The sequence below is a fragment of the Pieris napi genome, chromosome 24 (assembly GCF_905475465.1).
Source record: "Pieris napi chromosome 24, ilPieNapi1.2, whole genome shotgun sequence".
NCBI lineage: Eukaryota > Metazoa > Arthropoda > Insecta > Lepidoptera > Pieridae > Pieris > Pieris napi.
Genome location: NC_062257.1, coordinates 5,778,198 through 5,797,091, shown reverse-complemented (window position 1 = coordinate 5,797,091; position 18,894 = coordinate 5,778,198). Strand labels below are relative to the sequence as shown.

The 18,894-nt window shown below is 35.1% G+C and overlaps 1 protein-coding gene across 4 annotated transcripts in view; it reads left to right on the top strand.

The window, feature by feature from the left end:
- Positions 1–18,894, top strand: part of LOC125061838 (GAS2-like protein 3) — a 104,201-nt gene that overhangs the window by 73,023 nt on the left and 12,284 nt on the right. For all 4 annotated transcript variants that reach the window (XM_047667460.1, XM_047667461.1, XM_047667462.1 and 1 more), the window contains 2 exons: positions 5,940–6,129; positions 9,232–9,425. In XM_047667460.1, coding sequence (XP_047523416.1) covers positions 5,951–6,129; positions 9,232–9,425 — 373 coding nt within the window. In that variant the 5' untranslated portion in view covers positions 5,940–5,950. The remainder of the gene's footprint in view (positions 1–5,939; positions 6,130–9,231; positions 9,426–18,894) is intronic.

The window sequence follows — 18,894 nt, the reverse complement described above, 5'->3', positions numbered from 1 at the left end:
CAACCCCCCCTCTTGTCAGTAAAAGTAAGCTCTCAAAAATAATAGTACATAAACGTTTTAATTTTTGTAGGAATCCTCGAAAATGCATTTCGATTTTAAGCATAGACAATATGTGTAAAACAGTAAATTATTACTGTTGACGTAATCACAGACACCCCCTCTATGCTTGACAAATGAGGGGGAAAATAGAGGGGCCACACAATAAAGAGAATTAAAAAATTACTAATAAACAACTTTTCTTTTTATATATTTTTCTATAAATAAATTCTAAAAGAATCTCGGTATCACAATATAAATACAAATACACATATGTGTCTCTGAGCGCAATTGTACTTGCATTAATATAACAAAATCCAATACCATTAAATACCTCGGTATCGAATTAGATAATAAATTGAGTTGGCTTCCTCACATTGAGATTATAACGGCACGCACGCGAAAACTAATCTGGACATTCAAAAAATTACGTTATGCCGCGGAATTTGAACTACTCCGCACTGTTTACTTTGCCTTAGTAAAATCGGTTATTGGATACTGCGTGAGCGTGTGGGGTGGAGCGTGCAAGTCACATCTAATTCAGCTTGAAAGAGCCCATAGATCTTTACTAAAAGTAATGACTTTCAAACCCTACAGATTTTCAACCACACTTTTATATAAACAGTGTGAGCTCCTCAGTGTTAGACAGTTATTCGTCTTTAATATAATAGCCAAACAACATGTCCATACCCCTTATAACCCAGAGGTTTGCAGTAACAAACGCTGTATACCAAATGTACTCCCCACAGCAAAATTCCGTACTACCTTCGCAAGGCGACAACGAGCATATCTCTCAGTCTTTCTATATAATAAAATAAACAAAAAATTAAATTTCTACCCTCTTTCACTACATGACTGCAAATCAATTGTTAAGACTTGGCTTTTGTCCTTAAATTATGAGGAAACAGAAGATCTATTTAACTAACATGCTACAATAATATTTTAGTTATTTTGATTCATTAATTATGTGTATAATTTATATATTTATACTAGTGTTACATATACCCATATGTAAAATGTATAATTATGTATATTTATGTATTATGTATATTTATGTATTTTAGTATTTTATGTGTATGTACCTATTTTATTACCTATTATATTCATTGTAATTTATACTGAAACATTTTTTTTTAATATATGTTATTTTTGTTTAAGTATATTGTGTGTAAGAGGATAATTAGATGTAATATCTGGAATTTACAAATGTCTATAAAAAGTATTGTCTTGTAAAATTTTGAATAAGCTCTCTTGACACTTGTTACGAATTATATTGGGAGAAGCCACTGACTCCTGAGATACAGGCACTAAAGCCTAGTTTAGGTGTCAGAGTCTTCATAGGATTTCTGTAATTACAAATATGTCAATAAAGATTATTATTATTATTATTATTATTACAATAAATAATTGAATGAAAACTGTTTTTTTTTAAATGTTATTTGGAAAATAATTTGCGGCTACTCCTTTGTCGCTCCCTCCAGACATCTAAATCAGGCCTTGATTAAAATCATAATATAATGTAATCCCGAACTTGAATACGATTTAGTTCCAAATCTGTTTCATGACAGAACGACATTACGACTTCCTATTGTTTCATTTTTATGTTTCACCGTACCAGTGAGTACCATCCTCAGTTCGTGTAGTTTTGGTTATTGATAAAACGCAATAGACGCGACGACATTATTAATGTAGCGGAAATAAAATCAATAAAGCTTTATATTAATTTGACGAATATTTAAATGATCCTAATCCTTGGGATTGATTTGCTCTCAAACAATTTTTATAACTCAAAACTTAGCGATTAAAGAGTGGTAGTGGTTTCTTGCCAGTTCTACGCCCTTGACTTGCGAACTGTTAGTAAATGGAAAATTAATTTAACTTCTTTTCTAACGTTCATAAGTGTACTTGTTTACCTATATGAATAAAGCTTTTTTGACTTGACTTTACTAAAGCCTATGTCAATATTCTAATGATAAACGGCTCATTGGTCTAGTGGTTAGTACCCCTGACTGCGAATCCATGGGTCCCGGGTTCGATCCCCGGCTGAGACGAACATCGATGTGATGAGCATTTGGTGTTGTGCTTAGGTCTTGGGTGTTTAAATATGTATTTATATATCTATCTATATTGAATATGTATGTATATCCGTTGCCTAGTACCCATAACACAAGCTTCACCAGCTTAGCATGGGACTAGGTCAATTGGTGTGAATAGTCCAATAAAAAAAAATTGAATCCATTATTTTTGAGTTTGTATTATAAGTGTTAGTCTAAGCTTCATTCGACTCTCATCCCTGAGGTCGTAGATTTTATAAAGGATGAAAAACTGATGTTGTCCGATTCTCAGCCGAGTTCGAGCCGTTTCGGAGGAGTATGGGAACGAGACATTGTGACACGAGAATTTTATATATAACTAGCTGGCCTGGCGAACATCGTACCGCCTAACAGTCTATTCTTTATTTTTTTTAAATACTTATTCTGCTATTCAGGACACCGGTCTAGCTAGTAAGATAAAAAAAGAAAGTTGATAGTACAACAAATACATTATGTCAAAAATAAAAATTTACCTTCCCGGAACCCCTCCACTAACACTTGAACTCTATGATATGGTATTAAAGTTCAAATTGACTTAAGTATTATTATTATACGAATATTTTATATGGGCATTTAGAAAAGTTGATTTTAGACTTTTTCACTCATTTTTTTAAATTTTTCTCTCCGTAAGAACCATCCTCGTACTTCAAGGAATATTATTTAAAAAAATCAGACAAATCGGTCAAGCCGTTTTCATGTTATGTCGTGACAACGGAAAACGGGTTTCATTTTTATATACATATATAGATAGACTAGCCGTTTCCCGCCCGTTTTGCTGGGCGAATTAAAATAGGAAATAAATGAAATTTTACGTTTAATTATTATTTTTTTTCATATTTTTATTATTCTTCTTTTTAACTTCCCGCTAAGAAAATTTTCGAAAATCGAGTTTTTAACAGAGGTTGACGTTTTGAGGTTCTAAGAAGCCTCCCCGAATGTTTCCGCGGTGAAGTCCGTATGTATAAATTTTCATAAAAGTAAAACAGCAATAAAAAGCCATAAACCATCTAGGAAAAATTTCGCATCGTTTGGCAGTAGTTTCATGTCGATACGATCAGTGGTTTAGGCGTGAAGGAGCCTCAGACGAAGACCATTTTTCTTATATATATAGATTACTGGGTGTCAGCAATAAAGGCTTAATAATAATATTGTACATATATATATACTACATATATATAGTATTACACAGACAATTCAACGTAAAGTTAAAAAAACGAATCGTGTTTCCGTATAGCCTCATTAATTATTCAAACCGTAAGTAATACATTGTTTTTTATCACGAAAATGCGATGATCACGCGTTCAATCCATTTTTGGTGTAATTTACATACGAACATGCCGACATGTTTTTTTACCGATATTAATGAGGCGTGGTATACTAACTATTGACCGAGACTTGCCTTGTCAAAAACTTATTGGATTTGTCGGGAGTGGTACTTAGTCACGCTGAAATCATATTTAGGTCTAGCTGTAATAATAATAATTTATTACAAGAATATAGTATAAATATGTTATGACATGGCGCTACAACCTTTTTAGGTCTCGGCCTCAGAGTTCTGTATCTATTCCATGATCATTTGTCAATGTACCTAATAGACAAGTAGGTGATCAGCCGTCAACTTTTTGGGTCTAAGGCAAGCCGGTTTCCTTACAATGTGTTCCTTCATCGTTCGAGCAAATGTTAAATGCGCACATAGAAAGAAAGCCCATTGGTGCACAGCCGAGTATTGAACCTACGACCTCAGGGATGAGAGTCGCACGCTGAAGCCAGGCCAACACTGCTATATATTCTGCTAAGTATATATGTTGTCTCTGCACTTTGTACATTATATAACGTATGGCAAGTCTCAATACAGAAGGTCCATGGTCGAATCGGTCTCAAGAAGAGATAAATATTAGTATCTAAGGGACAAAAAACTCGTTAATAATACTTGAACGCTCCCTAAAAGGAAGAGAGTGGCTGCCCACAACACAGTGAATCCTAGTGTCCCCACACTGCCAGTGCACTTTACTTTATCTAAATATCCTGTATATTGCGTATAATAAAGTTTTTTCTTTTCTTCTCTTTTTACTACATAAAGGCAGATAGGACGTTGTCATCATTATATAAATTAATTTATAAGTTTATTTTGTAGCCTATTACCTACTGTTACCACAGCCGTGTCTATAATTTATGCAATTTACGACAAATTGTCGAGGGAAAGTTTATGTTTTCGTGATTTACTGCGGAGTTTTTAACAATTCTATGATAAATAGTTTGTGAAAAAGTTCGGGGTGGGGCGAGCTTTGAGCTTCATGTAATTTATTAGTTACATCAACTTTGTTGAATATGTTTTTGATACGTAAGATATATTAACTGCGGACTGCGTGGTATACATTGATATTTATTTCCAACACACACACATTATATATAGACACAGACATTTATCACTAATAAAACACACAAAATAACAATAATAAAAAATAAAAAAATGTAAAAAATTGTAATGCGTGTGTGCTGTGTTTGTCATTGGCCCTAGCTCAGCATCATGCTGAGGAGCAGAATATTCCACAGTGCTGGTCTTCTGCCAGAGACCACAGCAGCTAGTTTGCGCCTCAGTCACAAAAAAAATCTAATAATAATACTTAGTAAAAAAAAATAGTAAAAGTTAGCAGTGTAAAAGTATATATAGTAAATAAAATAAAATTAAAAATAAGAATAATTGTTAAGAAATAGATAAATAAATATTTTTGGGTGGATTAAAAACTAAACTACGTGGTATTTTTGTTGAGTAACTAGATGTTCTAATTGCGACGAAAATTTGATTTTAGTTGAAGATTTTTCAACGGAGGGGGGGTATTACTCCAATATCGTCGTCGCGCTATATTTAAAACTTCTGAGTACAACTCCTAACTTTGTTCGTGTTGACGTTCGCCAGGGATATAGGGTATAATAATAATAAATGGATAAATAGAAAATTAAAACAAATTCAAAAAGATTAGACGCTGTTTAGCTTAAATGCTGGCTTTTCCTTATTTATAACTTTAATTAGCGCCTGTGTTCTCCAAGAGTCTGTACTCCAAATCCAGCTTTTGTGCTTGTCCAAGTAGCATCCCATACCAAAATGTGGGTTTTTATGTTTCTTATGAGTCGTGTATTGTCGGCAAGAACAAAGCTCGCACGTTTCCATCATATTTGGTATGTTTGTCTGGTTTTTTGCTAGGTTCAAGGCGTTGCCCTATATGGCTTTACATGATTTGATGATTATAATGATTATAATATGTGTATTCCCAATATATCTAGATATTTTCTGAAAAAAAAAAAGTTTAAGGACATAATATTTCTGTATCTCTTCCGTGATGTTTTTTTCTAATAAATAAGTATACTTCTGTGCCTGACAGAAGCCGTGTATTTTTTTGTGTCTACTCGGATTCCTCATTCACACACTTTTACACACAAATTCACACACACACGTGTTAGTTATTTTTGTATCATAGTAGATGATGACTTTGGCAGATGACACTTATGAACGTCAAAAAAGAAATATACTGGTTAAAATGTAAATTTTACATTTACTGCCAATGAATGATCAAATCAAGGGCGTAGAACGGTAGAGAAGAACTGGCAATAAACTCTCCGCCACTCTTTTTAATCGCCATGTTTTTTTTACACGTTTGTAAGGAGCTGCAACCATTACACCATGTTCCACATGACATCTTAAGTAATAAATAATAATAAAGTAAATTAAAAACAAAGATTTTTTCCTCTATCAGCAGGAGGCATGGTGACAAACTTTATAAAATTCAATAAAAATTCCTTTTTTTTTTTCAGATGTGTCAATAATGGCATTCTACCGTTGTGGACCGACGGCGATCGGCAGCCGGGCATCCTGGTCCGTGACCAGCCCTGATAAGACATACGAGCGTCCTCTAAGTGGAAATTATGATAGGATCTTCAACGCCTTCGAGAGGACCAACGCATTTGAGTACGTCAAGAGCACCTTCGAGGGGAAGGAAGAAAGGTATTTTTTGACGTGATAACGTCTTTAAAATCGTTTTAGTCGGATGACATGTTCAGAAACTTGTGTCACACCAAAACCTCACGAGCGCGATCGCAGGTATAACGAGAGAGAGACGGACCGATCTCCCGTCTCATCTCGAGCGCTGCCAGTCATTCCGTGAATGTATGAAGAAAAATGTATTTCATAGTCGAATAAGTAAACTTGTCATTTTACACCCGAAATTTATCATCAAAAGTGTGAATAAAATGATAGATGTAATTTAAAATTTGAAAAAATTGTCATCTTCATTAATTCCTTACTTCCCAAAAACTTATATCACCAATAAGACGTACTAGGCAACGGATATACATACTATAGATAGATAGACATATAAATATTTAAACACCCATGACCTAAGCACAACACTAAATGCTCATCACATCGATGTTCGTCTCAGCCGGGGATCGAACCCGGGACCCATGGATTCGCAGTCAGGGGTACTAACCACTAGACCAATGAGTCGTCATATTATAACTAAAAGAAGAGGTATCCAAAGAAGTCACTTCTAAAAACTTTTCTTATAGGATTTTTTTACTAAAACAAATAATTGAGCACTTAATACCTAACTTACTATAAAGGCCGATTTACATTATCTTAGTGTTTAGGAGAGTGCTTTAGGATAGTACTTTAGTTGAAACATGTTAACGCTACTTGCTTTAGTAAACGTTACGCTAAAGAACTTGCCTTTCAAGTTGTACTAAAGCACTCTCCTAAACACTAAGATAATGTAAATCGGCCTTAATGTCTGAAAAGTCTCGAAGTCTTCCGTCTCGTCTAATAACGTGGTGTATGTTAAATTATATAATTTATTTTCGCCAATAACGTATTGGCATAAGGGTAATGTATAGATTTTTTTGAAAAAATAAATCGCATAAAATTGTTAACGTATGATACGCGTTAATTACTTCTACGAAAAGCTAATTAGGCGCAAACAGTTAAATTCTAAACTAAAAAACAGGATTGTTAACAAATTGAACTAATTAGACTAATATCAGGAACGGAGCATTACTATTTAGTTAACGCTTTTAATATATTGTGTTCGCGTAGCAGTGGTTGTGTTAATCAAGTATTGTGGAAAGCTTTGTTAGTAGAATGTGTCTGGAATTTCTAAACTTGGAGGTAAAAATTAATGACACTTTTAACGGTAGGGACCTCAGCACTGCGATTCTGTAACTCACTTTTCGAACTCACACAGCGGTTTTCGCATCGGCGGTCGCTATGATATTAGTCGTGAAGCAGTCATTTTATGTTTTTGTTTATCAGAATGCCAAATCATAAAATGACTGCTTCACGACTAATATCATAGCGACCGCCGATGCGAAAACCGCTGTGTGAGTTCGAAAAGTGAGTTACAGAATCGCAGGGCAGGTTTCGATGTCTGTTTCATAATAGGGTATTTATTTATTTCGTAATCCGAAAGATGGAATACATCTATACAGGGTGGCTAAGATATTAGAGCCCCTCATGGCCATAAATACCTTTTCAGAATCCCTATTAAATGCGCCCAAACTTGTGATACAGGGTCACTATTCGGTAGAGGATTTTTTTTTCACAGTGGGTGGTTTTTTTTCCGAAGTAAACAAAAAGTTATGATTTGAAAAAAATATTATATCGTAAAACTTAATATTATTTTCAATACACTCAATAAACAACCATAAATAGCATGTCTAACGCAAGAACTCATCAGTGCCAATCTAGTGGATATTATGAAAAAGATACAGGATGTAGATTTTTTCGAACTTTAATAAGAATTGAAAATATTTTTGATTTAAATTAAATATAAATAATATATAAACACGGTCTTATTTCTTGGCAAAGGCCTCCTCCAAATTACCCCCACTTCTGTCTGTACTGTGCAACTCTCTATGGACCTGCTGTTTTAATTTCTATCCACCTTTTTTGTCTTCCTTTCCTTCTTTTCCGTTAATGACTTTGTTGGTCCACTTTTCTGATTCTCTTGCCATATGTCTCTCTATATTTCATTTTATCTGGTTATTTTTACTATTATTATTTTTCTACTATTATTATTATTACATTCTTTTGTTTTGTATCTGAGGCGCAAACTAACTGTTGTGGTCTGGCAGAATGACCAGCGCTGTGGAACAGTCTGCTTCTCAGCATAATTCTGAGCCAGTTACAACAACACACACATTACACACTTAAAATGTACCTAATTCCTTTTTTTGCTTTCCATAACTTTTTCTATTTTTCTTTTTTGATTATTATTTTGAGTGTTTCTGTGTGTGTGTTTCGTTAGTTATTAATGTTATGTTACTCTTCTTAATGATGTCTTCTTTATTTTTCTATTCTTCTCTTCCCTATTATCGTTCTATCAATCTTTGACACCTTTACCTTTAATTTAGAGTGCTTAATTACGACTACAGATACTACTTGTTCTCTTCAGCCACTATTGAGTCAGGAGTACTTTTTGGATATCCCATATATTTCTTCTTCCTATAAATCTCTTCTGTACAAACTGTCCACATCGTATCCCTTACTTTCGTACTGATGTGAAAGTGATCTAATATTATCATGATTCATCTGCACTTTTTCTTTTTCATATGTCCTTTTTTTAAATATCTTGAAAACTGTTTACATAAGTTTTGTTTTGTTCCATTAGCTAAATAACTATATGTGTTATGTATTTTTGTACTTCTTGCTTACCTTATCTAATTTAATTTTTGAAGTTATACCTCTTTAGGCGCGTTAGGGAAAAATGAGAGTAAATTTTTACGATGCACACCGTCACAAAAAACCGACACCCTGAAGTTAGCTATAGTCAACATATTAGGTTTTGCTATTGTTAGTGCCGTTTCTTCTACAAACGTAGAATAAAATTTTCGAAAAGATTTTTATCTTGTTACGGCAAAGTAGTATAACTTCTAACGCGTGCACATAAGTACAGTGGTTGTCTGGAAGAGAACGCTCGAAAGCGATAAGGCCGCCAGTTGCCCTCCTTTTCATTTAATTATGTCAATTGTATTATATGTCTGCAGCGAATTGTTAATAAATAAGAGGTACAAAACCATGACTGCACAAAATTAATATATTATTCTCCTACAGGCATACGGGATGCGGTGAACTGGTGGTAAATCGCAGAATGTCGAGCAGTTTCGAGAGGGCGGACTGTGCGCTGGCTGCGCAGACGCCGTGTTCTGAAGACGAGGAGTTTTATAAGGAGAAGGTGCTCTACTCACAGGCCAGACAGCTGTTCCCATTGCAGGAGGACTTGGCTGATTGGATCAATAAAACTATTGGTAAGCTTTTCTATTTAAATCTTTGACAATGCCATATTTACTTCTTTCGAGAAAAAAATAAAATATGTTTATTATGGAACATAAGATACATGTATCACTTATTCCACGTCATTAAATTTGAATTTGTAGGCATCCCTACTCATCGGCAAAGAAGACAGAGGATGTAGGCCGAGAGAAAAAGCCGGCGTAAAAAACTCTCGGTACTCTTTTAAAATAGCAAATCATCAAACAACACTTATTTTAAAACAAATATCGCAAATTAATTAGAAGTAGCCTGTCTAGCACTAGTCCCAGGCCCTTTTATCAACTAGATAATCGTTGACTTTATAGTAAGCCTTTTTACACAGCTTTTCTTTAATACATTTCTTAAATTTATTGAAAGGCAGAGATAAAAGAGCCTCAGGGATTTTATTAAAGAAGAGTATCCCTTTCCCCAAAAAAGAATTACTAACTTTAGATAGTCTAGTACGGGGAAATTGCAGCCTGTGTTTGTTCCGTGTATTAACATTGTGCGTATGTTCTATTCTAGTAAACTTATCACTATTTTTGTATACATACATAATATTTTCATCAATATTTCGGAACTTTTCGGATATTGGTCAGGGTGGAGATAATAACAGAAATATATTATAACTATTACGAGACTTAGTTCCCGTGAATATCCAATACGCGTCATCTTGATTATGATTTAGCGGTTAATTATCACAGTCAAGGTCGAGCAGTGTCTAGGTACTGGTCTCCGATCACTAAGCTGACTTACCATAAGTAAATAACAGGTTAATTAATTTAGATTTTGAAATAGGCAGGATGTCTTTATACTTATGTAAAGCTTTTATAAATAATAGTACAAATTCTGCGTGGGAGGGCGTATCAATGAGGTCTTTTGTTTGTTTTTGTCAATAGCCAAACAGGTGCGTGTGGGTGATTTGTTATTATCGCCAATCTATTTTTATTAAAGAACATGGGGCAAACGGGCAGGAGGCCCCTTAACTCACGTTAAGGTTAAGTATTACGTAAGCAGATTTACTGCAATTCATCCCCCCCCCCTCCTCTTGTCAGTAAAAGTAAACAAAGCTCTCACAAATACTAGTACATAAACGTGTTAATTTATTATAGAAATCCTCGAAAATGCATTTGATGACGATTTGATGATAGGCCCCCACGTAATACTTGAACGGTCCCTAAGTGATTCCGCCGCCCATTGACGCTCTCAATGCCAGAGGGCTCGCGAGTGCGTTGCCCGCCTTTTAAGAAGACCTTTTAGTATAGACGACCTCGGACGTCGACGCAGAATACGGAATACCACCCGTAACATCTCGACGTCCGTCGTTCCACAACTGAGCGTTATTGAAGGCAGTTTTTACCGCCACTAATGTGGATCCAGCTACCACCCACTAAATCCTTTCCGAACCAATACGTAGGCTCCATCAAGAAAAGAGCGTACCAATTCTTAAAAGCGGAATTCTCCTCTGGTATTGAGAGTATCCATGTCCATCAGATGAGCCTCTTGCCCGTTTGCCCCTGTTCTATCCCTGAAACTCCCTACCAGCCTTGGTCTGTTGGGTCTCTTTCCAGGTTAGTTCAGGACCTTCTGGTTCTGTCGACAGCTATTTGGTGGTTTAAAAAAATTTGTTTGTCTATGATCGGAGGAAGTAATAATAACAGTCTCCGGTAACTACTAGTATTGTTTAACTGGAGCAATGAGGCGTTTAACCGTCGGGTTAAATTACCGTCAGATGATACGTTAACCTCATAACTGTTACAAAACGTTGGTAAACAAAAGATAGATCATCAGAATCTCTTCATATCTCTGAAGAGTTTATTAATGATTCATGTAAATAAAAAAAATCGTGTGTGTATTTTTGTACACATTAGAATGGCGTAATGGCACATACTTCTTTGGCGTAACAGGATAAAAATCTTTTCAAAAAAATTATTCTAGAAAGAAAAAACTACACTAACAATAGAAAAAAGGTATTTAATACATTGAAAGTTTTATTATAACGCATAATATAGTTAAATTTCACAAAAAAAAATTCTACATAATTAAAGAAATGGATATTTACTATTAAATTTTAATGCACGCCCATTGTTTGGAGTTCAGGAGACATGTGAGTTAGAAGAGGCTTATGATAGCTAAAGTATACATATAGATACAAATATTCTTGTAGAAACATTGTCTAAATATCGTACAAATACAGCATCAATAGTTGTAAGCTAACTCCAGGGTGTCAGTTTTTTGTGACGGTGTGCGTGCGCATCGTAAAAATTTACTCTCATAATTTTTCCCTAACGCGCCAAAAGAAGTATAACTTCAATAAAAATGAATTGCAAAAAACGTTACTAAACGCAAAACTTGACTGGACCAATTCATTAAGGAGCAACGAAGTTCGTGGGTTCAAGTTATTTTTTGAGTTATTCGGACTAATACCTGCAACTGTAGTTTCATCATCAGACGTCAAGGAATACAAAATACCATCCATATCACCTCGACGTCTGTTGTTCCAGAACTGAACGTTTCTTAAGGCAGTTTTTGCCGCTCAGCACCACTAAGTATTTTTAAATAAAATTAAATTCGACATAGGGTCCTTCAAGAAAAGATCACCAATTCTTAAAGACCGGCAACGCACTTGCGATTCTGCCAATGTGAGTGTGGGCGTCGGTTTGCCTCATAAAAAATTAATCTGTCTAACTAGGGTTACGGGTTATAACATACTTAAACCATTATCTGTGATATTGTTTCGATGTTCCGTTAGCAAGACGGATGTGAGCTGTTTTCGCATATCCGCTGTCCTGTTATGGTTTTCGTCGATTTGCATAAATTTTATACTTTAAATATGCATAATACGCAATTTGCTACAGTCCATGCGAGTAGCTCGGCGCCTGAAAATATAAATAGCGAGAAAAAGTTTTTTTTTTTTTTATAAAACAGGGGGTAAACGGGCAGAAGGCTCACCTGATGTTAAGTGATGGACACTCTCAATGCCAGAGGGCTCGCGAGTGCGTTGCCGGCCTTTTAAGAATTGGTACGCTCTTTTCTTGAAGGACCCTAAGTCAAATTGGTTCGGGAATACTTCAGTGGGCAGCTGGTTCCACATAGTGGTTGTGCGCGGCAAAAACTGCCTTGAAAAACGCTCAGTTGTCGGACGTCGAGGTGATACGGGTGGAATTTCGTATTCAGTCTCGACGTCCGATGATGAAATTCAGCTGCAGGTATTAATCCGAACAACTCCTCTGAACACTCTCCATGGTAAATGCGGTAGAAGAGTGACCCCACATCTTTACGCAACGCCAAAGGATCAAGTATCTGACAGACTCTCCAGACTTCCTATTGGGTATGGGGCTGCGCGGACGCCCGCCGGTCTCAATAGATTCGTCCTGTAAAACTTACTAGGTGGGGTGAAAAGTTCGTAGGCTACAATACAAAAAATCTTTTTTTGATGGAAATTAATTTTAATTCATTTGTACTAGTATCTTTTGAAAACCCGGGCTTGTCAAACGTTACTATGTATATATTTTTAGGATTATAAAATAAATAAATCAGTGGCGCTACAACCTCTTTAGGTCTTGGCCTCAGATTCCTGAGTCTGTTTCATGATCAGTTTTAAATCTAATAGGCAAGTAGGTGATCAGCCTCCAGTGCCGGGCATGCCGTCGGTTTTTTGGGTCTAAGACATGTCGGTTTCCTCACGATATTTTCCTTCACCGTTCGAGCAAATGTTAAATGCGTACTTAGAAAGTCCATTGCACAGCCGGGGATCGAACCTACGACCTCAGGTATGAGAGTCGCAAGCTGAAGCCACTAGGCCAACCCTGCTCTGCTCTTTTTAGGATTATAATTTTGTATATATCCTAAGTACCTCGTGGTTTGAAAAGAAAAAAAAAATACAAGGGGAATTTTCTTTACCATTTGTTTCTGAAACGATTCGTATTCGCGTATAAGCCCGGGCTAAAATGTCCGTACTGCCTATTAACTCAAATTAAAACTTTCTTTTACCCTATTTTTGGATATATTTTCAAATTTTCATTTTTCTTTGACAACATATTTTTGATAAAAAAAAATGTCTAGCCGCTTTTAATTTTCACGCTATTTGCGTAACACTAGAATCTCGTTTTGCAAAATCTTAAAAGTTCTGTTGCCCTTGCGATTTATTAAAAGCTTCAAGTGGAACCGGTCAAAAACTTGTAGTCTCATTGCTATGCAAGGTTCGCTAGGGCCATTATGCAATAAAAAAATAACCAAATTCAATAAATTTCAAGTCGTCGAAATAATTGTTACTCCATTACTAAAAAAACAATTTCATCTAAATTAACAATCTTAATATATATAAATTACGTGTCTCGTTGTTTGTCCGCTATGGACTCCTAAACTACCGAATCGATATCAATCAAATTTGCACACCGTGTGTAGTTTGATCTAACTTAAAAGATAGGATAGCTTACATATCAATTTATACCCGCAATATTATTTTATTGCAAAATATTTGTTTATTATTTTATAGTCACAATTCTAACAGATGGCGCTGTGTTGAAAGTACCAACGTTTCACATAAGCTACAATTTCATGGCATAACCACCAAAAAAGCATGGTGGTCCCCATTACTGGTGTTCTCCTACCGTTTCCCTTGAATAGTTTGCTACTATGTGATATAACAAAAACCTTAGCCACAGCAACGCTTGGCCGAGTCTACTAGTGAGACAATAAATAACAGTCTTTCCTCCAACTTGATTTTGTTCCCTTTGGAGAAAAGACTCCTTGGGCCGTGGGGTTGTACAGCGATAATTAAAGATTTAAGTTGGTACCGGTGACCCCAGAGCTGGTGCTTTCCGCGCTCAACGAAGATCGCAATACAGCGAGGAACTGCAGGCTGATCACCTACTTGCCTATTAGTTTTAAAAACTGATCATGAAACAGATTCATAAATCTGAGGCCAAGACCTAAAAAGAGGTTTATTTTATAATCGCCAACCCGGGGACTGAACAGTGATCCTTTTCAATTAACGATAACCATCCTTATAAAACTTTATTTTGGTCTGGCAGTTTTGAGTATAAAGCGTTCATACAGACGTCATATATTATGTGTATATGTTGACTTACCTTAGGCCAATAACTCTCAATCCTCATCACTTATTCATGAGTGGGTCTGGGCTTGGTGACTTTCTACTGCAGACACAATTGCAGGAAACTTTTCCACATAATCTAACAGCCCTAATTCTATTCTCTTTGACCTTAGAGATTCAATTAATTATAGTAAAACTGCGAAGAGAGTTAAAAAATTGATAGGAAAAAACAAACTAGTTCCTACCGATTAATTGCCGCTTTGAATTTGAATTAAAAAAAAGGGTACGTGTACTTATGTACGCGCGTAAGAAGTTATACTTCTTTGGCATTATTAAATATAGTTTTTGATTGCATGCAAATAATTAATTACAATTAAATAATCAAAGTCTGGAAAAGGAGTCATTATAGTCAATAAAGTTCAGTTTACATTTGAAAAATTAAATAAATATTTATTATTATTCTCTTACATTAAGTGTAACATAAATTCTATTATTCGAATGTTGTTTTTAAATTATGTCCAATGCCGTAGCATCTTCCGTGGGCAACTTCATTCTGTAAATTTTGTGTCACGGTGCGCGCGCATCGTAACATTTCACTCTCATCAATTTTTCATAACGCGCCTAAAGATGTATAACTTCAATAATTTTAAGTATTTTATAAAATTAATTAGTCAATTTTGATGTTTATTCAATTTTGATTTTGTTCCCTTTGGACTTGGGCCATGGGGTTCAAGTGCACAGCTGGTACTGGTACATAGTACAGAAGAATCCAGAGCTTGTGCTTTCCTTAAGTATCGCAATTAAGCGAGGAAATGCTGCCATGTAATGCTACACTGCCACAGGGACCAAAAAGTCAAAAATAATTTATTCATATAGGTAACACAATGTACACTTATGAACATCAAAAAAGAAATAAACATTAAATGCTCTAATTTTACATTTACTGCCAGTTCTCAAATCAATAGCGTAGAACGGAAGAGAAAAACTGGCAATAAACTCTCCGCCACTCTTTTTAATCGCCAAGTTTTTTGTTTTACACAACATTTGTAAGCAGCTGCAACCATTGCACCATGTTCCACATGACATCTTAAGTAATTAATAATAATAAAATAAATTAAAAACAAAGATTTGTCCTCTATCAGCAGGAGGCATGGTGAAATAGGAGCACGCGCTTACATTCTCGTGGGAACAACACGCAAATACATAGTCGAAATAACTAACATCAATTAATTTCACAATTCAATTTTAATCGACGGCTCATTGGTCTAGTGGGTGGACTGCGAATCCCTGGGTCCCGGGTTCGAACCCCTGCTGAGACAAACATCGATGTGATGAGCACTTGGTGTTGTGCTTAGGTCTTGGGTGTTTAAATATGTATTTATATGACTATCTATCTATAATATGTATGTATATCCGTTGCCTAGTACCCATAACACAAGCTTCACCAGCTTAGCATGGGACTAGGTGAATTGGTGTGATTTGTCCAATCAAAAAAAAAAAAAAATATCAATTTTTTTGTTAAGAATATTGTATATTTGTGTGTTGAACATATATATTTTACTAGTAAGTGCCTTATACAACACACGTCACATATATACGGAAAAGAAGCTTCCTGAATAGCTATTAATTTTTTGTTCCCGATTTAATAGTTCCTTGTTCGAACACTGGTCAAACCCGTCTTTCATTACAAGTTTATGATGTTAAATGTAATCCCAATGGGACGTGGGACATGGTGCTTCCTCTGTTACAACGGAAATGGAACTTATAACAATTAAGAGAATCAATTATTGCGTAATAAAAATAAAGATCTTTTTATTTACACTTCGTAGCAATACAGTACAATTAATTAGGGAAATTGACGAAACGAATTGAATTGAATTTGACGACTCATTGGTCTAGTGGTTAGTACCCTGACTGCGAATCCATGGGTCCCGGGTTCGATCCCCGGCTGAGACGAACATCGATGTGATGAGCATTTGGTGTTGTGCTTAGGTCTTGGGTGTTTAATTATGTATTTATATGTCTATCTATCTATAATATGTATGTATATCCGTTGCCTAGTATCCATAACACAAGCTTCACCAGCTTAGCATGGGACTAGGTCAATTGGTGTGAATTGTCTTAAAAAAAAAAAACGGACTTATTGCTCTTGAGGGATCTCTTCAAGTACTGTAAGGAAAAAAAAATGAGAGAGAATTTTTTTTTCATTCACTGACTGACTCACTCACTCACTCACACATTTGCACCTACACACTCACTCATGCACTAAGGCGTATATATATATAAATATATTTTAATGAATGTATATTTAAGTTTGTTATGGAAGAGCTCGGAACCCTGACACAGGTATTTCTTACTTAAAAGGGTTCCCAAATATTACACATTGTAATGCATCTACTTAAAATAAATAAAGACATTTTTATTTTATTTATTTAAGACGCAAGAAGTTCTAATACGATATAATTACTAACGTAACGTAACGTCGTTCCACAACTGAGCGTTTTACGGCAGTCTTTTGTGGAACTATGTGGAACCAGCTACCCACCAGAACCAATTCGACTTCAAGAAAAGAGCATACAATTTCTTGAAAGGCCGGCAACGCACTTGCGAGCCTGCTGGCAATGTGAGTGTCCATGGGCGGCGGTATCACTTAACATCTGATGAGCCTCCTGCGTGTTTTGCCCCCATAAAAAAACACTAAGACAGAATTGAACAAAACAATTTTTATATCATTTAAACAATATTTAAGTAAACTATATTTATAGTATATTTTTTTCTATTTAAGACACCATTATACGTACATAATAAAAAATCATTTAGGAACCGACGTATTATAATAGAATTAATAATAATAAGAGTAATAGATCATGTAAACAAGAAAAATACAAAAACAAGTTTGTGGTCTCGTTAAAAGGGTAACGATGCGTCGCGACGCGTGCGCATCTAGACGCAGTTATGTAACGGCTTATATTAACAGCTATTGATAGATATATGAACTACGATATTGCAAAGTGGATCTTATCAGAAAGAGTTAGAACGCAAATGATTGATTATGTCTTTAGAGACGTATTTCAGTGATCCTATTCAAAGGAATTTGATCTTTATATGAAAGGTATTAAGTGATTTTCTGTTAAATCACTGCACTAGACATGCACTTTTATTTTTATTTATGTTTATATATGTATATATATATATATATATGTCTGTTTATCTCTATATATATATAATTCTCGTGTCCTAATGTTCGTTCCCGTACTCCTCCGAAACGGCTCGACCGATTCTTATGAAATTTTTAATGCATATTCAGTAAGTCTGAGAATCGGCTACTATCTTTCAAAGTACAAAGTGATATGGGGTGTCCGACCCAAAAAAAAATCTATTTTTATTTTTAGAATTTTTTTTGTTTTTATTTTTTTATGATTCAGCATACAAAACTACATACAACCCCTAATTTTCACACCTCCCGATAAACCCCTATTATTTATTACTGTACATAGTTATTTTTATTGAACTAAAAAGATGTTTCCTAGAAATAATATACATGGCAAAACAAACGATTGCCGGGTCAGCTAGTATTATATATTAATTTGATAGAAGCGCCACCTATGAGCCAGCTTACGAACTTTTTAGCACACCGATTATGTATGTATTATCAATACAGTGTCTAAAAATGTTTGTAGTACGAATCTTAGCATTTTTTCTTCAAACAGCTGTTGATGGCTCCAAGAAGAGATCTAGTATGGCTTCCACATTTTAACTCTATGCTTGATAATAATAATAATAATTGTATTTATCAGACAAATACAGACCATTGATTGATAAGGGAGTTAGTAACAATAGTTTCTTAAGATCTATGTTAGTAGAATTAGTAAAAATAATAAAAAAGTAGTTCAACAAAAACTATCAGGTACAAAACCCTGCGGAGATGTCGGAGCAGTGTCGTAAATAGGGGCACTTCATTCTCTCGACTATCATCCGTAAGATGTTGCTTAATGAATGATATAGAAAGAGTTATATTTATTTTATATTCTTACAGCAACTTCATACTAAACTGAAAGAACTAAACTGAAAGCTGAAACATAATATAAACAAAACGTGAAAACATAAAACCTAAACCTTTTGACGACTCATTGGTCTAGTGGTTAGTACCCCTGACTGCGAATCCATGGGTCCCGGGTTCGATCCCCGGCTGAGGCGAACATCGATGTGATGAGCATTTGGTGTTGTTCTTAGGTCTTGGGTGTTTAAATATGTATTTATATGTATATCTATCTATAATATGTATGTATATCCGTTGCCTAGTACCCATAACACAAGCTTCACCAGCTTAACATGGGACTAGGTCAATTGGTGTGAATTGTCAAAAAAAAAAAAAACTAATTATACATAATGCCATTCTTGTGAATTCA